This window comes from Taudactylus pleione, unplaced genomic scaffold, assembly GCF_031769625.1.
Source record: "Taudactylus pleione unplaced genomic scaffold, aTauple2 ptg000522l, whole genome shotgun sequence".
In the NCBI taxonomy this organism is placed as follows: domain Eukaryota; kingdom Metazoa; phylum Chordata; class Amphibia; order Anura; family Myobatrachidae; genus Taudactylus; species Taudactylus pleione.
Window position 1 is genome coordinate 2,148,463 of NW_028284924.1, and position 21,506 is coordinate 2,169,968.

The 21,506-nt window shown below is 46.0% G+C and overlaps 1 protein-coding gene across 1 annotated transcript in view; it reads right to left on the reverse strand.

Moving 5' to 3' along the window:
• The window catches only part of LOC148501281 (uncharacterized), a 161,408-nt gene that overhangs the window by 40,192 nt on the left and 99,710 nt on the right, over nt 1-21,506 (reverse strand). The window contains exons 19-23 of the mRNA XM_088450737.1: nt 20,824-21,016; nt 18,675-18,794; nt 16,415-16,531; nt 2,505-2,525; nt 1,319-1,435 (exon numbers count right to left, since the gene is read on the reverse strand). Of these exons, the coding sequence (XP_088306863.1) occupies nt 1,319-1,435; nt 2,505-2,525; nt 16,415-16,531; nt 18,675-18,794; nt 20,824-21,016 (568 nt within the window). The remainder of the gene's footprint in view (nt 1-1,318; nt 1,436-2,504; nt 2,526-16,414; nt 16,532-18,674; nt 18,795-20,823; nt 21,017-21,506) is intronic.

Below are 21,506 nucleotides of genomic sequence, written 5' to 3' on the forward strand. Positions count from 1 at the left end.
TAGGAGGTAATATGAAATAACATGGTGACTACGACATAAGGGTAGCTCGAGAAACCGTTGGAGGCGGGAGGGTTTAGGGTCAGACTTGCTATTTTGCAGGTCCTGGCCCTTCTGACCTCTAAAAACCTGGAATGCCCGTGAAAATTAGGACTGTTGCGATGTAGGTCTATCGTTATGGGATTGAAATACCGGCGGCTGTGTACCAACAGCGGATGCCCGACAGGAGGAGATCCCGACTGGGCAGGTAAGTACCCTAACCCTCCCCTGTCCCCCCCTCCCCTAACCCTCCCTTAGTGATGCCTAACCCTAACCTCCCCCCTAGTGCCTAACCCTAACCTTCCCCCGGGGGTGCCTAATCCTAACCCCCATTTACCGCTCCCTAAACCTAACCCTCCCAGGGGGGTGCCTAACCCTACTCTCACCCTGGGGGTGCCTAACCCTAAACTCTCCCTGGGGGTGCCTAACTCTACTCTCTCCCCGGGGGTGCCTAATCCTACTATCACCCTGGGGGTGCCTAACCCTACTCTCTCCCCGGGGGTGCCTAATCCTAACCCCCTCTTACCGCTCCCTAAACCTAACCCTCCCAGGGGGGTGCCTAACCCTACTCTCTCCCTGGGGGTGCCTAACCCTACTCGAACTTACCTTCGTTTGGGCTGGCGTCCTCTAAGTTCTGGAGTCGGTATTAACATAGGCGTCGGTATTTCTACTCCTATGTTAAATCCCTTGCCGGGATTCCGCTGTCGGAATTGAGACTGGAGGCTCTCATAACTACATCCCGGTCTATCATAGGAAGGTCTAATGATGTACCTGCAGTGCTTGTAGGGGGAGATGTTTTAAACCATCTAAAATGGTTACGTGGAGAAGTTACCCATAACAACCAATCAGCCTGTAGCTATCATTTATGAAGTACATTCTATGAAATGATAGCTGGGAGCTGGTTGGTTGCTATTGGCAAATTCTTCACCTGTCCTCCTTATACATCTCCTCCATAGTCATTCGTCTACATTACATAAAGCATATTAGGGTAGTTCAGGTAAAAGACAAGTTTAAAAAATATATATATATTATATATTTTCACTAGACTTTAAAAAACGAATATCTTACAATTATCGTAGAATCCCACTTTAGCTTGTTGCTCGTCATGACTCCAAATGAGGATTACAGTAGGAAAATGTGCTAATTCTGCAAATGATCTAATTGTGCAAGTTACTGGTGCTTATTTACTAACAAAGTGCTACACATAGTAACCAGGAATTGGACTTTCTAATGACTAAAGGGGCCCATACATACAGGTAGATATGAAGCTATTAGAGCATACTTACAGTTTTTTCATACTGCCTGGAATATTTTTGGAAAGAGGCAGTGTTCAGCTTGGAAACGTTTCCAGTTGCATTCCAGGTCAGCCAATTCAACGTGCAATTAAAAATATTCCAACCTAGAAATAGAAAATCCTTTAGGATCATCTAATGCTAAAATACAGGACAGGAACAGTCCTGTACAGGACACAAGGGGGTATATTTACTAAGCGTCGGTGACTATTGGTGGTTCTAGCTGCGGGATTTAACCTATATTCAGTGTTATAGGCACTTTAGGTGACTTATCAGCCGGAGCGTTCTACAGATTGGAATTGTTTCTATAGCTGATACTATATGACTGGTCTGTAACAGTATATCTGCTGACAAACAATAAATGGACTAACCAGGTGCATAGGATTGCATGGTTTGGGACCACTCAGGACCAACAGTCGGTATCCGGGTAAGTAGCATTCATCTTACTTACAAGTGTGTAGTGTATGATAGTCTCTGATGCTGTGCACTCAGATATGGGCATAACTAGGTATTTGAAGGCCCAATAGCAAAAGTTTGTAAGGGCCCCTATGTACTACCCAATGGTGAAAAATGTATATAACGCATGTAACGTTGACAAGGAAACAGGCCCCCTAATCTCTGGGCCCCATTGCAGCTACATGCCTTGCACCTATGGTAGTTACGCCCATACTAATGGAGAGAGCACCTCTTCCGACCATCTACATGGGGACTATCAAGAACAGCATCATGTGGCAGCACACCCAATTACCTAAGAACATTTGTCATGTTTACACTGATATCACATAATGGACAGTGTGGTTGATATTAGTGGTCACACATTCTAGGACCCCAGAGCACTTCAGACACACATTTCCGTGAGAGATCGCAGTTGCGTTTGCATTGGCGTACATCTCTGAATCAGGCCCTAAGACCGTTATGGGGGATAGGGATGTGCCACTTTATCACTTTGCCCTATATAGTAGAGGGTTACTATGGTCATTGCCGGCAATAATCCCTACCAGCGTTATGAATGATTGCTGGCTTCTTCGACAATGGCTCCCTCATATTCCCGGGGAAGCCTATACTTTATAAAATGCACGAGGCTAATACATTTCTGAGGGGCTGCGATAACGACTGAGACGATCAATTATAAAGATTATAAATACCAATGAATAAGCCTAGCCGTCTTATACATACCTGGTGGATTTGTGGAATCACCTATAAATAGAGAAGACAATAACACTAATCATTACATTTTATTTATTGAGTGATTAAAAACCATTTAGCAGTATTACCAGATTTATTCAGACGCAGAAGTGCCGGCAGCAGCAGCGTCTATTGGCGGGCGCCCATCAGCGACTTTATGCAAATGCCGCTACAAACTCCCTCCCTTGTGTACATCCGGCCGGCCGTATATGTAAAGACTGTAATGTCCACGTTCTGTGTCCGTACACGCAGTAATACTGATTGGTACGTCCTTAGACGCCACCATTATTCTCACCATCATTCTCACCATCATTCTCACCATCATTCTCACCAGCCCTACAGCAGGTGCAGGTTCTCTTTGTCTGACCATGGTCTCCTATGTCTGCGATGGTGCCTCTGTGCACACAGACGCTTCCATTTACTCGCCCGCAACACTCCCATAACGCCCTGAATGGACCATTTCGCTCAAGCACGTGAACATGGTGCGGTTTGCGTGTGGCTCTGGATCAGGCCCATTATGTTTTCTGATTAGATTGTAAAATGGCTGCCTTCACGGTGTCTTGGTAAAATTACTGGTTTCCTAAGGAAATCATAAGCAGCATTCTCATGCTTACTGGTTTGGCCCACAAAATGGCTGCTTCCCTTGTGCCTCAGTGATGCCAGTTGTAACAAGTAATTTGATAGGTAAATAAGCATTGTTATGAATATATTTGTGGTCCACAAAATGGCTGCCTCCGCAGTGCAGGTGTTTTCAGTCAGGAGCGTTCTGTCCCAGTGTGACAGTTCGGTCATTAGCAGCGCTCTGCATATACTGATGGCGAGAAGAAGCACAGTGACACAAATGGTCACTCTCTCTTTACTCTAATAGGTGTATTGTTATATGGGTAACTTACACCATTAATGGAGCACTGGCATGAAAAGGAGAATACCGCTCTCTCCCTTGCTCCACTTCACTCACACAGTGGGACAGATTGGGTTGGGTACATAACATTGACAGTCAAAACATCAACGCCAAAACATCGACACGGTCAATATATGTCAAGTTTAAAGTATCGACATGGACAAAGGGTCAACAGTTAAAAGGTCGACATGGTCACACTGTCGACATTACAGAACTTAGACAGGTTAAAATGTCGACATCCACAATATGGACAGGTCACAATGTCAACATATATATATCATTATGTCGGCATGTCAGAAGTCCCACTACTAAACCTCGATAGTCCACCATCAATCATCAATAAGACATCAATGATCAAAACCGTTAGCACCATAGACCATCGATGGTCGATTTCGAACGGTTGTTGAAAAACGTTATGTTTTCAGCTCTGTGTTCCATAACATTGATTGTCGATAGACTTAAAAAAACTTATTGATAGATGGAAATCGATCACCGATAGAGGAACGTTACTGATTTAAAGCCCTAATGATTGATATCAATGATCATTGGGGAGCATCAGGTGTGGGTGCCATCGATGGGCACTTTAAATCTAGCAGCTGCTTGCATCTCGCAGATCCCCATCTATAGACGTCAACAGAAGAGTGCTAGCAAGCAGGGTCGGACTGGCCCACAGGGGTACAGGAGAAATCCCCAGTGGGCCCCACTGCATGAGGCCCCCACCCTCTCTTCTCTTGTCAGGTTTCAGATTGTGCACTTTAATTATACATTGTTACTCTATCACAGAGTCAGTTACCTGGTAGAGCAGGAACATGGATCAACAGACCATGCACTGTAGTATCCATGTTGTCTGTAGGCTATGGGCCTGATTCAGCCGTGCAAGCAAGTGCACTGCTGATCGCAGATTCACAATTATCGGGAATCTGTGCTTGCGCAGGACCTATTCTGAGAGCGTGCAGAATGGGTCCTGCGTAGTCACACACAGGCCCTTGAATGCCTCTGGTAGATGGACAGACAGAGGCATTTAAGGGGCGGTGTGGGGGCGGGGTCAGCTGGCATTACCAGAAACAGGGGCGTGACCACCCCATTTTCTTGGAGTGGCCAGCCCACGTTGATCAGTGCAGTGTAGTGGGGTCGCAACCCGGCCAGCCTGACAATGGTCGCGATGGTGATGCCAGTCTGCGAATTCTGTCGCAGTGCTAGGATTGCAAATGCAGCAGGGGGAATTGTACACCTCCTGCTGCATTTGCATAATAGCAAGGATCGCAATTGGAAAGCTGGCTGCATGCAGATTTGCAATTGCGATCCTTGCTGAATCAGGCCCTATGTCCTCTATAACGGTTAGCCAAGCCTCTGTGGTGACTGGCCACACCCCTCTGGAGGCTGGTCACTCCCTGTAAGCATGGACCTCTACCAATGCCTTCCTCCGGTGGGGCCTTCATGCAACCAGTCCGGCACTACTAGCAATTGATCAACTTTCATGGAGCAATGTTTTTTTTGCCATTGCTAAATCATAAATGTTAAATTAAGTTTTTATTAAACATAAGAGCACTACTGTGTTTAACAGAACTCTAGTAGATCTACATGGCAGAACCAGTGTCAAAATAATCACAATTTTCTTGGATGTTTTCAACTTTAAATGAATCTTAAATAACCCCTAAAACCCGTCCTTTCCCAATATTAGTGCTTTGTAATTGAGTCTATTTACTAAGCCTTGGATGGAGATAAAGTGAAAGGAGATAAAGGCCCTGATTCAGAGCCGGACGCTCTGACCACAGCGCTCGCTCTGAATCAGGGCCCACCTCCATAAATATGGAGCGTCCTCCTGGACGCTCGTATAGCTGTGGGTCACCACCCACAGCATATACGAGCATGCAGGATGATGGTCGCGATGGTCTTGACCATCGCGACCATCAAAACTGCGAGCAGAAGCCTGCGGTTGAGTTTCTCAACCGCAAGGCCAGGAGTGATTTTGGCTCTATCAGAGCCAAAATCACTCCCACTGACATCACTAGTGATGTCAGTGGGGCCGGCTTCAGACGGTAGGCATTCCCTTGGGAACGCCTCCGTCTGGCAGGCACGCCCCCGGCACGCCCACCAAAGGGGGCGTGCTGTCAGTCAACATCGACAGCACGCCCCCTTTGATGAGACACTACGAGCGAAGGAAAGTCCTTCGCTCGTCGCATCTCGCGCATGCGCACGACGGAGCTCCCTCCTTCGTGCGCATGCGCAGTGCAGACCATCGACCCACTTGCGAGCGGACAGCCGCTCGCGAGTGGGTCTGAATGAGGGCCAAAGTCCCAGCCAGTCAGCTCCTAACTGCCATGTCACAGGCTGTGTTTGAAAAATTATAGTTAGGAGCTGGTTGGCTGGTACATTATCTCTGTCCACTTTATCGCCATCCAAGGCTTACTAAATAGACCCCAGGGAACCTTTGAGCTGTTGCGTCAGATATCACAATATAGAGGACACTGAGCTGTACATGTTGGGTCAGGGGCATTTCTAGTGAGGAGGGGGCCCGTGTGCAGTCTCCATCATGGGCCCCCCTCCTCTCCGTTCGCAACCACCAGCGCACTGAGCTGTGTGCGGCCAGAGCCGAAGTTTTAGACTTTGGGTACTAGAGTGTGCCCAAAGTCTACAGCGAATGCACGGGTCACCGGGAAAATGCCCGCGGCAGCCATTTTCCAGATGTTTTTACAGCACCAGACCCCCACGCCGATATGGGATTCCGGAGAGGTAAGTATATTATGGGTTCATGGTGTGCAGTGCAGGGCCCCCCTGGACCCAGGGGCCCATGTGCCCCATACACCCTGCACCCATTACAGATACGCCCCTGTGTTGGGTACATGTCCAGGCTATGGAGCAATGTTTTTCGCACCCAATTCTGTTTGTGCAGAGTCGCAGAACACATTTAGGCGTACGGAAGCAGAAATGTGAGGGGCGGTATCAATTGCCCGCGGCAACCTGGCCGGCTCCAGAAGAGATTGACTGAGCATCATGAGAACCCTGCCCTCCATCCAACTGCCGGCGTTTACAATATTTCAGCAGCTCAGGGGGAGGGAAGGGGCGGCAGTGCTACACAAGGTGCACTGCCGCCCTGATACGGACCTGCACAGTGTGCTAATACTCGGTATCAGGACTGTAGATAGACAGTTAAAACGTAAAACGTTGACAATGTCTAGATAGACAGACAATAGAAAGGTTGACACACTAAAGGTCGACATACAGTACCCCAACTGTTAGGCTTAGGCACTTACCCTGACAGTTAGGGTTAGGCTCCAGGAGGGAGGGTTAGTTTTAGGAACTTACAGGAGGGCTTGGGTTAGGTATTAGAAGGGATGGTTAGGGTTAGGCACCAAGAGGGAGGGTTAGGGGAAGGGTAGGGGACGGGTAGGGTGAAGATTAGGGTTAGAAAACAAAAATGTGTCGACCATGTGTGTGTCGACCTTTTGATCATGTCAAAAATTTGTTCCTGTCGACATTCTTCCATGTTGACATTTAGTCGCTGTCAACCTTTTGTCCCTGTCGACCTATTGCTTGTCTAACATCTGGTGTCTATCTAGACCATACATGCCTACCCTCCCGGTTTTCGCGGGAGGCTCACGATTTTTCGGGTAACCCCCCGCACCCCCGGAAGGGTAGGCATTTCTCCCGCATTCTGCCCACTTCCTAGTGAAGTGGGCAGAATGAGGAGAATTCTGGCGGCGATTGCGGGTCTCCGTGTAGGGGGCGGGGCTTAAGACGTGATTCTACATGAATCACGTTGTTTGGCTCCGCCCCCTATGTAAATTGTAACCAATCGCGGCAATTTTACCACGAGGGGGCAGGGCTTAATGACGCGATTTGTCAGGCCCCGCCCCCATCACCCCCCCTGCTGCTTCTCTTACCCGGGCTTCTCCCAGGAAGAGCAACTGAAAGGTAAGCAACTATGATCTAGACATTGACGACCATTTAACTGTCTATCTTTTATACCATAACCCTAACACACCGGGGCTGGAACTGCTTAAAAAAATATAGAGAATATACCCGAGGCCGGCTCCAAGCACACTCCGTGCTTTCAGCCGCTCAGGGGGCACTGGGGTCCAGCTGCAGAAGATCCCTGCCCTCCACCCACCTGCTGCCATTATTATTTTATGCTCAGGGGGAGGGTGCAGTGAGGGAAGGGGGCGGGGCAGATGGGGAGCACAAGATGGCGCTGGGTGCCGAGACACCTAGCACCGGCCCTGGATATACCAGAAACAGAGATATTTTCTTGACTCTAAGGACTACAGTGTGTCAGCGTCCCTCTTTTTATACTCTTTGTCCAATAACAGAAAGCACAAGCTTCTCCTCATGTCTGTTCAACTCAAGTGTACAGTAGTTGTTTCATTGCAGTCTTGGAAATTCCAGGCGATTAACCAATTTATTTTGTTCCTATATCACTGTGCAAATGGTTCAGATCTTTAATGCCCTGGAAACCAGCATGGTGATTGTGACCGTTCTAGCAATTATATAACAAAGCTCACTGTAAGCTAAACATAGCTACAGTCACTTGCTGACTTGAAATTTAAACTAATGCAGCTAAAGACTGCAATTACTGGGCTTTAAATAGCAGAACCCTGGTTTCCAGTATCTGGTGTTTCACGCTGTGAAAAAGTTATTTTCTATATGGCACTTTATACAAGAACACTGGAGCATAAATTAAAACAAGCAATGACAGCAAGCACAAGCCGCTTACTGCAGGGAGGACGCCTGTGAGTGACACATCAGTACAATTCTCCAATATTTAATGAGCTCCGTATAGCACTTGCAGCTGTAAGCCCTAGGTGCATTACCTATCACTGCTTGTTAAATGTACCTAAATGAGGGAAATAAATGACAATTAGCTCAGCACTCATCAATTCTATGGTTTCAGAATGTGCTGTTCCTACTGGCAAAATAACAGAATGCAAAATGTATGGAAGAGTAAATAAAAGGAACTAGACAACAGACGTAGCAGGCACTGGGCAGTCTGGATTCTGACACTTCAATGCGCCCTTGTTTTGCAACATAACAGTGTTATGGTGGGTACACACTACACAATATGCTCCCTGAGCGATATCGTGTAGTGTGTCCCCGGCAGGCTGTGCTCAATGTCGTTCATGACATTGAGCACAGCCGCTGAACGATATCATTAACGATATCGTTCAGCGCCGGGCTCTCTCCCCATTCCCTGACATGCAGCAACCTGACGAGATCGTCAGGTTGGCCTGCATGTCAGCCCGATGAACGATGATGACGAACGACCCGCGGGAACGCGCGTCGTCGTCATCGTTCATCTTTTTGGGGTTAAAAATGGACGATAAAGTGGACGACTGAACGATAATGATATCGTTATCGTTCAGTCGTCCACTTTATCGCCCAGTGTGTACGCACCATTAAATGATCATTCTTGGAAATGGTCTCTACCACTGCCAGACAATTGCTGACCCTCTGCAGTCCCCGTCCGCACTTTCATATTCCTACGTGTATGACACCTCACCTGTGGTTTTTAGGAAGATGGATTTATTGTTATGAAGAAAATAAAGTAATGAGCAATATAAATAAAAGTTAATAATAATAAGTATGGAATCGGCGCCTCCTTTTGCAAAGCAGTGTCAAAATGAGATTTCATTTTGTGAAGTGAGATTATAGTGAGGTGGTGAGGACAAATGTTTTCCACGTGTTCCTTATTATGCAGAGAGGTATGCGGCCATTTAATTCTGTGACAGGACTTATATCGTGCACCAGTCTGGAGCTGGTGGTCATCTGGTTTCATCCTGTACTTTTAATGGGACCCAGATTTTGCCTCCGTGTTGCGGGTGTGGTGTGATTTGTCTACAGTCATCAGGTCGGCTGTAAACATGGTCGAACTCTTGACCTGCAGCACGTCGACATGGTGGAAATAACACATAGACCATGTTGAAATTCATCATATCCTCACAGATGATATGTTGACATGATGAACTGTTGACAAACCGTCCCTGGTGGCCCAGTGGTCACTTACCTTGTCCCGGTAGCAGCGGCGGCTGAAGCGTCTTCTACCGGATCCCAGCTGTCACTTCGAGTGCAGACCTGTGATGCTCCAGCATTCTCCCCTTATCACTAATCCCTAACCCTCTCCCTCGTGCTAACCATTACCTGCCCCACTTCTCAGCCTAACCCTAATGCTATATACTTTCCCGGCTGGTGAGCTGTATAGAACCCTGCTCCGCTCAAACTCTACTCCATCACCAGAACATATGTAACAGTAAGTACGGCTGTACCTGCTATCTCTTAATAAACCAACACCACTGGATAAGTAACTGGGCTGTTCATAGATTGAGTCATCCGCTGGTGTGTACCTAAATAACTCTGCAATCTCAACACCCAGTATTATATATGTATATTCACACATAGAAATATAAGTTGATATAACCACCGGCTGCTCTAATCAGAAGCAACTGATAAGTATGGTGCTTTTATGGCCGATGTTATAAGCACTGCACTTGTGACTGAGTCGCACTGCGCATGCATCCCAATTGTTAACGCATGGGGACGCAGAATGAATTTGGACGCAGGGCATGTGGACTTTGGTGGGCGTACCTGGGAGGTAGCGAGGGGTGGTTAGGCAGAAGCTGGAATGTCACAATGCAAAGACACTCACACAGGAGTACATGTTCAGACGGAGAAACTGCACGTGCCATGGGGCAAGTTTCACTGGTGAGTCTGATGGTGCACTGAGACAGATTACCACAGGCACAAGGCGCTGCAAGTGGGCGTCTACATTTTAAAGAAATTGGCGGCCATATTAGCATGAGATGAAGATGTGGCTGCGGCAAAAGCCGCATTTCTGTATGACTTAGAATCAGGCCCTATGTGTATGTCTATATAATATTAATTTAGTGGTCCCTTATCACCTCCAGGCATTAGGACAGTGTTGCTGCACAGCAAGTATGGCATCACCAGTGACACAATGGGCCTCTGTATGTCTAAATATGGCATCACCAGTGACACAATAGGCCTGTGTATGTCTAAGTATGGAGTCACCAGTGACACAATAGGCCTGTGTATGTCTAAGTATGGAGTCACCAGCGACACAATAGGCCTGCGTATGTCTAAGTATGGCGTCACCAGTGACACAATGGGTCTGCGTATGTCTACGTATGGCGTCACCAGTGACACAATAGGCCTGTGTATGTCTAAGTATGGCATCACCAGTGACACAATAGGCCTGTGTATGTCTAAATATGGCGTCACCAGTGACACAATGGGCCTCTGTATGTCTAAGTATGGAGTCACCAGTGACACAATGGGTCTGTGTATGTCTAAATATGGCGTCACCAGTGACACAATAGGCCTGTGTATGTCTAAGTATGGAGTCACCAGTGACACAATAGGCCTCTGTATGTCTAAGTATGGAGTCACCAGCGACACAATAGGCCTGCGTATGTCTAAGTATGGCGTCACCAGTGACACAATAGGCCTGTGTATGTCTAAGTATGGCATCACCAGTGACACAATAGGCCTCTGTATGTCTAAATATGGCGTCACCAGTGACACAATGGGCCTCTGTATGTCTAAGTATGGAGTCACCAGTGACACAATGGGTCTGTGTATGTCTAAATATGGCGTCACCAGTGACACAATAGGCCTGTGTATGTCTAAGTATGGAGTCACCCGTGACACAATAGGCCTCTGTATGTCTAAGTATGGAGTCACCAGCGACACAATAGGCCTGCGTATGTCTAAGTATGGCGTCACCAGTGACACAATGGGTCTGCGTATGTCTACGTATGGCGTCACCAGTGACACAATAGGCCTGTGTATGTCTAAGTATGGCATCACCAGTGACACAATAGGCCTCTGTATGTCTAAGTATGGCATCACCAGTGACACAATGGGCCTCTGTATGTCTAAGTATGGAGTCACCAGTGACACAATGGGTCTGTGTATGTCTAAATATGGCGTCACCAGTGACACAATAGGCCTGTGTATGTCTAAGTATGGAGTCACCAGTGACACAATAGGCCTCTGTATGTCTAAGTATGGAGTCACCAGCGACACAATAGGCCTGCGTATGTCTAAGTATGGCATCACCAGTGACACAATAGGCCTGTGTATGTCTAAATATGGCGTCACCAGTGACACAATGGGCCTCTGTATGTCTAAGTATGGAGTCACCAGTGACACAATGGGTCTGTGTATGTCTAAATATGGCGTCACCAGTGACACAATAGGCCTGTGTATGTCTAAGTATGGAGTCACCAGTGACACAATAGGCCTCTGTATGTCTAAGTATGGAGTCACCAGCGACAAAATAGGCCTGCGTATGTCTAAGTATGGCGTCACCAGTGACACAATAGGCCTGTATATGTCTAAGTATGGCATCACCAGTGACACAATAGGCCTCTGTATGTCTAAATATGGCGTCACCAGTGACACAATGGGCCTCTGTATGTCTAAGTATGGAGTCACCAGTGACACAATGGGTCTGTGTAAGTCTAAATATGGCGTCACCAGTGACACAATAGGCCTGTGTATGTCTAAGTATGGAGTCACCAGTGACACAATAGGCCTCTGTATGTCTAAGTATGGAGTCACCAGCGACACAATAGGCCTGCGTATGTCTAAGTATGGCGTCACCAGTGACACAATAGGCCTGTGTATGTCTAAGTATGGAGTCACCAGTGACACAATAGGCCTGTGTATGTCTAAATATGGCGTCACCAGTGACACAATGGGCCTCTGTATGTCTAAGTATGGAGTCACCAGTGACACAATGGGTCTGTGTATGTCTAAATATGGCGTCACCAGTGACACAATAGGCCTGTGTATGTCTAAGTATGGAGTCACCAGTGACACAATAGGCCTCTGTATGTCTAAGTATGGAGTCACCAGCTACACAATAGGCCTGCGTATGTCTAAGTATGGCATCACCAGTGACACAATAGGCCTGTGTATGTCTAAGTATGGCATCACCAGTGACACAATAGGCCTCTGTATGTCTAAATATGGCGTCACCAGTGACACAATGGGCCTCTGTATGTCTAAGTATGGAGTCACCAGTGACACAATGGGTCTGTGTATGTCTAAATGTGGCGTCACCAGTGACACAATAGGCCTGTGTATGTCTAAGTATGGAGTCACCAGTGACACAATAGGCCTCTGTATGTCTAAGTATGGAGTCACCAGCGACACAATAGGCCTGCGTATGTCTAAGTATGGCGTCACCAGTGACACAATAGGCCTGTGTATGTCTAAGTATGGCATCACCAGTGACACAATAGGCCTGTGTATGTCTAAGTATGTCATCACCAGTGACACAATGGGTCTGCGTATGTCTAAGTATGGAGTCACCAGTGACACAATAGGCCTGCGTATGTCTAAGTATGGAGTCATCAGTGACACAATGGGTCTGTGTATGTCTAAGTATGGCATCACCAGTGACACAATAGGCCTCTGTATGTCTAAGTATGGCATCACCAGTGACACAATAGGTCTGTGTATGTCTAAGTATGGCATCACCAGTGACACAATAGGCCTGTGTATGTCTAAGTATGGCATCACCAGTGACACAATGGGTCTGCGTATGTCTACGTATGGCGTCACCAGTGACACAATAGGCCTGTGTATGTCTAAGTATGGCATCACCAGTGACACAATAGGCCTCTGTATGTCTAAGTATGGCATCACCAGTGACACAATGGGCCTCTGTATGTCTAAGTATGGAGTCACCAGTGACACAATGGGTCTGTGTATGTCTAAATATGGCGTCACCAGTGACACAATAGGCCTGTGTATGTCTAAGTATGGAGTCACCAGTGACACAATAGGCCTCTGTATGTCTAAGTATGGAGTCACCAGCGACACAATAGGCCTGCATATGTCTAAGTATGGCGTCACCAGTGACACAATAGGCCTGTGTATGTCTAAGTATGGCATCACCAGTGACACAATAGGCCTGTGTATGTCTAAGTATGTCATCACCAGTGACACAATGGGTCTGCGTATGTCTAAGTATGGAGTCACCAGTGACACAATAGGCCTGCGTATGTCTAAGTATGGAGTCATCAGTGACACAATGGGTCTGTGTATGTCTAAGTATGGCATCACCAGTGACACAATAGGCCTCTGTATGTCTAAGTATGGCATCACCAGTGACACAATAGGTCTGTGTATGTCTAAGTATGGCATCACCAGTGACACAATAGGCCTGTGTATGTCTAAGTATGGCATCACCAGTGACACAATGGGTCTGTGTATGTCTACGTATGGCGTCACCAGTGACACAATAGGCCTGTGTATGTCTAAGTATGGCATCACCAGTGACACAATAGGCCTCTGTATGTCTAAGTATGGCATCACCAGTGACACAATGGGTCTGTGTATGTCTAAATATGAAGTTACCAGTGACACAATAGGCCTGCCTATGTCTAAGAATGGCATCACCAGTGACACAATAGGCCTGCATATGTCTAAGAATGGCATCACCAGTGACACAATGGGCCTGTGTATGTCTAAGTATGAAGTCACCAGTGACACAATAGGCCTGCATATGTGTAAGTATGGAGTCACCAGTGACACAATGGGTCTTCGTATGTCTAAGTATGGAGTCACCAGTGACAGTGAAACAATGGATCTGCGTATGTCTAAGTATGGAATCACCAGTGACACAATGGGTCTGCGTATGTCTAAGTATGAAGTCACCAGTGACACAACAGGTCTGCCTATGTCTAAGTATGGAGTCACCAGTGACAAAACAGGTTTGCGTATATGACTAAGTATGGAGTCACCAGTGACACAATGGGTCTGCGTATGTCTAAGTATGGAGTCACCAGTGACACAACAGGTCTTCGTATGTCCAAGTATGGAGTCACCAGTCACACAATAGGCCTGCGTATGTCTAAGTATGGAGTCACCAGTGACACAACAGTCTGCCTATGTCTAAGTATGGAGTCACCAGTGACAAAACAGGTTTGCATATATGACAAAGTATGGAGTCACCAGTGACACAATGGGTCTGCGTATGTCTAAGTATGGAGTCACAAGTGACACAATGGGTCTTCGTATGTCTAAGTATGGAGTCACCAGTGACAGTGAAACAATGGATCTGCGTATGTCTAAGTATGGAGTCACCAGTGACACAATGGGTCTGCGTATGTCTAAGTATGAAGTCACCAGTGACACAACAGGTCTGCCTATGTCTAAGTATGGAGTCACCAGTGACAAAACAGGTTTGCGTATATGACTAAGTATGGAGTCACCAGTGACACAATGGGTCTGCGTATGTCTAAGTATGGAGTCACCAGTGACACAACAGGTCTTCGTATGTCCAAGTATGGAGTCACCAGTCACACAATAGGCCTGCGTATGTCTAAGTATGGAGTCACCAGTGACACAATGGGTCTGTGTATGTCTAAGTATGGCATCACCAGTGACACAATAGGCCTGCGTATGTCTAAGAATGGCATCACCAGTGACACAATAGGCATGTGTATGTCTAAGTATGGCATCACCAGTGACACAATAGGCCAGCATATGTCTAAGTATGTGGTAACCAGTGACAAAACAGGTCTGCGTATATGACTAAGTATGGAGTCACCAGTGACACAATGGGTCTGCATATGTCTAAGTATGGAGTCACCATTGACACAATGGGCCTGTGTATGTCTAAGTATGGCATCACCAGTGACACAATGGGCCTGTGTATGTCTAAGTATGGCATCACCAGTGACACAATAGGCATGCATATGTGTAAGTATGGAGTCACCAGTGACACAATGGGTCTGCATTTGTCTAATTATGGAGTCACCAGTGACACAACAGGTCTACGTATGTCTAAGTATAGAGTCACCAGTGACACAATAGGCCTGTGTATGTCTAAGTATGGAGTCACCAGTGACACAATAGGCCTGCGTATGTCTAAGTATGGCATCACCAGTGACACAATAGGCATGCATATGTGTAAGTATGGCATCACCAGTGACACAACAGGTCTGCCTATGTCTAAGTATGGAGTAACCAGTGACAAAACAGGTCTGCGTATATGACTAAGTATGGAGTCACCAGTAACACAATGGGCCTTCTTATGTCTTAGTATGGAGTCACCAGTGACAAAACAGGTTTGCGTATATGACTAAGTATGGAGTCACCAGTGACACAATGGGTCTGCATATGTCTAAGTATGGAGTCACCAGTGACACAACAGGTCTACGTATGTCTAAGTATAGTGTCACCAGTGACACAATAGGCCTGTGTATGTCTAAGTATGGAGTCACCAGTGACACAATAGGCCTGCGTATGTCTAAGTATGGCATCACCAGTGACACAATAGGCATGCATATGTGTAAGTATGGCATCACCAGTGACACAATAGGCCTGCGTATGTCTAAATATGGAGTCACCAGTGACACAACAGGTCTGCCTATGTCTAAGTATGGAGTAACCAGTGACAAAACAGGTTTGCGTATATGACTAAGTATGGAGTCACCAGTAACACAATGGGCCTTCTTATGTCTTAGTATGGAGTCACCAGTGACAAAACAGGTTTGCGTATATGACTAAGTATGGAGTCACCAGTGACACAATGGGTCTGCGTATGTCTAAGTATGGAGTCACAAGTGACACATCAGGTCTGCGTATTTCGAAGTATGGAGTCACCAGTGACACAATGGGTCTGCGTATGTCTAACTATAGAGTCACCAGTGACACAATAGATCTGTGTATGTCTAAATATGGAGTCACCAGTAACACAATGGGCCTGTGTATGTCTAAGTATGGAGTCACCAGTGACACAATAGGTCTACGTATATCTAAGTATGGATTTGAGACAGGGGAGAACAGTTGACTTTTCCAATTGTTGAGGAGAAAAGTGTCAGCAAGTCTATGGAATGTATAAAAAGTATGGAAGATAAATAGGTTTATTATCATGTCATGCAAGAATCGCAGTGTGAACAAAAACTCCACGGCTGTGTTATTTCTTCTTTATATTACACTTTCTGGTAGGATTGTGATATCTACTTACCGCACTGTGAGTCATCCACACTTTTGTAGCGGCAGAAGCACCGGTATGACCCGAGACTATTGACACATTCATATTTAGCATTCGGACAGGCAGACAGCGTTTGGCACTCGTTAATATCTAGAAATGAGATTAATCTGTCATTATGCTAATGCATTTTTAATGAAATCTTAAAATGAATTCAATGTAATATTTAACAAATACAGGATATTTGAAATCTATTATTAGAACTACAGTATTAATTATATATATATATGTAATTACACAGGTATACAATATCAGAGGTGCTGGGAGTCACTTACAAAGCACACAATGCCCCATGCACAAAGCAAAATCTGTAGTGATGCTAAGTGCCTCAATGTGGGCAAGTGTACCTAGACTTCTGCCTAGGCAGCATGGCATTTGGCAGCATGGCATCTATGGCAATCGGCAGCATGGCATCATTAACTACAGTATATCCCGATTGAGCCGCATGTACAGACGAATGGGGATATCATTAACGAACCACGGGAGCGCGCATCGTTCATCGCTTACTGCACACACACTGGACAATTTGAACGATATATCGTTCAAAGATGTCGCTATCGTTCAAATCGTTCATAAATATCGGCCAGTGTGTATGCGCCATTAGTTACGGTCCTGTGTCCTGGTAAAGTATGAAGCAGGTGCATATGTGCACTTAGTTCCATGCGGAATAAGGTAATTGGGATGATATGAACAAATTGTGTGTTACAGGCTTCCTTATTGTGCAGATGGGTGCCCATAGCAACCAATCAGATTCTACTTAACATTTATCTAGCACCTTCTAGAAGATAATAGCTAGAATCTGATTGATTGCTATCAGAGCCGGCCCTAACCAGTTTGATGCCCTAGGCAAGATTTTGGGTGGTGCCCCCTAGCACCGGCGCTAGTTCCGCCTCAGACCCAGCACCCCTCTTCCAGCACAGCACCAATCAACCGTCAGTACAGATCACAGCAACATCCATCACCCCTCACCCATTGCGATCCTCATCCACGGAGCTGTAACTAGACATTTTGGTGCCCAGTGCCAGCAAGAGCATTGACGCCCCCACCCCCATGTGTGTCTCCCTGCAGACAGGCCCAGCCTGCTGGACTCCGCTTGGGAGGAGGAGCTTCTGTGGCTGGGCAAACCCAGCGGCCCTCCTCCAGCTGCGATTTTTGTTACAGCCCCCTGCCCCCACTGTCTCTGCTCCCTGGTCCCGCTGCTGCCAGCTGTATGAGCTGCCGCCTATTCAGAGCTGAGCTGAGACCTGTAGGACAGCAAGAGCTGAGGTGCTGTCTGTCCATCTTGCTCTCTACATTACCCGCTGTCAAGCTGAGCTGGCCTTAGGCTTGGAATGCATGCCCCTAGGCATTCCAAAGGCCCTAGGCTTTTGCCTAGTTTGCCTATGTCTAGTGCCGGCTCTGGTTGCTATGAGTAACATCTCCACTTCAAAAATCCTGCACTTTAGTAAATATACCCCCATGAGTGCTTATTCAAAGATAAGATAAAACAAGATTTCTGGGATAAATAATTAGCATATGCAGATAAAATATCGTCAACCTTTTTATGTTTATCCAACAAGGTCGTTGTGTACTGGTGCCTTGGATTGGACGTCTAGGCACCGGCTCCACAGCGAGCCAACAGTTACCAACCGCAATGGGGGGAGGACACTCAGCACCAACTGCCATGAGGGGAGGACACGCACAGAGTTAAGGGCCCCGTTTAACAACTTGTTATCACTCAATGCTAATCTTAAATGGTGCTCCAACCAATCAGCTCCTAACTGTCACTTTTCAAACACAACCTGTAAATTGACAGTTAGGAGCAGATTGGTTGAAGCACCATTTAAGATTAGCATTGAGTGATAACAAGCATAGGACTCATTATTAAATGGGGCCCTTAGTTTTATCATTTTCCCACCTATCACAATCTGGCTACCACCCCTAATTCGTCCTCCGCCAACACCAAGGGAATAATTAAGGGAATATAATCTGTGTTTTCTAACTGTATTGGTGTGTTTGTGGATTGGTGATTAGGAACTGGACTTCCATCACCTGTGTATGGTGTACCTGCAAAGAATCGCATCTGTCTGGTGATTGTATATCCACATGTCTGTATTGCCATCTACAGAATAAACTGCGTTTTGGTTAAAACTATCTGCCCGGGTGATTTAAAAGAAGCCACTCGGAGGTACGGTCCTAACAAAAACAATATAAAAATAAATGTTATCTTTCATATGATATATTGATTATTGCATACCTGAACAGTTTTGCCCATTTCCAGTGAATCCTGGCTTACAGCGGCAGAGGTATGAATGATCGGAACTGGCGCAGTCGGCGTTTTCATGGCAGGGAAATGGATAGGGAGGCAGACACAGATCTGGAGGTAAAACATGTCCTGTTTAAAGTTTGTGAAGAAACACAGGAGCAAAGTGGTGGGTGTTGCCCACGGTGACCAATAAGATTGTAGCTAACATTTATCTAGTACATTCTAGAAAATGATAGCTAGGATCTGATTTGATGCTAAGGGCAACAGGTCCACTTTTTCTTTTTGGAAGATAAGTTTATCTACCACATAATCTTATTTGCACAACCACTAATATGGAATTTAATAAAATAGTTACACTATATCAGTCCCTCTCTGTGTGCCAGGTCCTGGGCGACTTGAGCGCCATACCTACCTACTTTTTAAAAAGCATTTCAGGGAGATTGTGAAAGCAGCCCCTATGAGCGTGGCGGTAAAGTGGGCGTGTCCTGCTACATCTGAGAGGCGTGTCATATACCTGACTTACATCCAAATGTAACAATCCCCAAAGCAGTTAGTAAGATCTATTTGTTCAAGAAAACACACTGATACTTTTCAGAAAATGCCTGTAGCCATAGGGATCATTGTGACTTGTAATAACCAATGCAGGGAAATGATACTAATGATCCCATTTGAATGTATATCTCTCTGTGGGTTTTTTTTTATATATAACAGTTTCATAATAGGGGTAAGGTGCAATCAGGGAGATGACTGGACTCTTCAGGGAGTCAGGGAGATTGCTACTATTTCAGGGAGTCTCCCTGACAATGAGGGAGAGTTGGCAAGTATGCTTGAGGGCCGAGCGTCTCTCTTGATCAAAATGTGCATCTTATTCTCATAAATAAAACATTTGAAAGCAACAAATCTACTCTGCTACATTACACTGATCAATGTGATGTGCAACACTTTTACAGTCACAATAAAAATGGCAAATAGGCCATGGATATCCACTCTCTTACTAGGGTAAGTAAAACCACCAATAGATATTATTATGGGGACCCGGTCACAATCCAGACAGTCGGGATGCTGACACTTAGCATGCCGGCACCGAAATCCCAACACCAGCCGGAATCCCAGAGACTGCATCCTGACGGTAAGTACTCTGGTTGGAGGAGGGCTAGGGTGAGGGTTAGGGGTAGGCACTAGGGCGAGGATTAGGCACTAAGGGAGGAGGGTTAGGTTTAGGGTGCGGGGAGGTTAAGTTTAGGCACCAGGGAAGGAGGGTTAGGGCGGGGAGAGGGTGAGGGTTAGGATACTGATCGACAAGTAACGGTATCCTAAGCCTGTCGGGATGCCTACGTCTGGATTTTGACCACCGGGATCCCAAGAACCGGCATCCCGTACCCAACCCATTCTTATAGTGGGAACACTGCTCAAAGATACTTCAACATCTCCGATTCACTTTTCCATTATGTATACAGATTGAGATAAGCAACAGTTTTTTGAAAGCTGCTGTCCTGTATAAGAAGCGGGTGAAACATTGGGGGAGCTGTATCAACCTTGTCAAGAGTGGAGAAGAGGACAAATGGAGATGTTACCCATAACAACCAATCAGCTTATACCTATCACTTTATAGAATGTACTTGATAAATGCTAACTAATAGCTGATTGGTTGCTCTGGGCAAATTCTCCAGTTGTCCACTTTTCCACTCTTTAGAATGTTTGATACATTTCCCCCCATTATTCTTTAGGGACTCATGACTGTTGAATTACATAAAATATCATTATTATATGATGTATGTTTGAGTATACTGCTATAGCATCAGTTTTGCTTAATTTATACAATGTATTCAGATACAAGTATCTATTTAGCAGTGCTTCTAAATGGCGATGTGCATGTTGGTCTCTCCATACGTATTATCCGAAAACTCGAATTACAAACCTCTTGCAACAGAATTTTTGTGTAGACGTTTGGGGCGCTATACTCTAAATCAGATTCATTGTATGAGTTACCCCAAGTACAGACTGACTCACCTGAGTAATGGAAGACCAGAGGACCACGGCTTACATGGCCTCGGCTTTATTCACGGTTTAATTAACATGCATCTAGGACGGTATTTACCGTATGTATAAGAATTATTTCTGCAGTACATAAAAGTCTCACCATTCAGGAAACACTTCTCTCCGTCTTTGCCATTGGCGACAGTCCCAGCTGGACACGCGCCACACAAATACTGAGATCCGTTTTTCTTATTTACGCAGCTTACGTCAGGAAAACATGGTTCTCCGTGGCATGGGGTTGACTGGTTCCAGCAAAATGCCCCAGAGAAGCCATCTGGACAAATACAACCGACAACCTGTTGGCAGAAGGGGTCATTTCAGCATTTCAATCTAGGACACAACAACAAAACATCCAGCCCCTGTACGATCTCTTATATGTGTCACCTTTCATGACCATAATGGGTCTCTTACAATATGCAACAGTGGTTTCAGTAAATAAAGCTGTTTTTTAAAATCTATTTTAAAATGCATTTTGCTTGTTACAGATGCAAAGAACCCATGACTGATTTAAACCAACGTCTTTGGCAATGCCCCTTAATTAGGAGTTTCTGGCTACAGGTTAAAACATACACAGAGGCTTCCATAGTCAGTTTTCTGCCACACACACCCAAGTGGGCCGTCTTTGGTATCCTTCCTGCTCATCCTCGTATCATCCCTGGAAGCAGATGCTTGCTAATGGCTGTTGGTGCCGTGACTCGCAAGGCCACTCTACAAACGCGGAACCATCCTACCTCCTTCGTCCTACAGTGTTTTAAGTTCGAACTGGGTGGAAATGGTTCTTGGTAA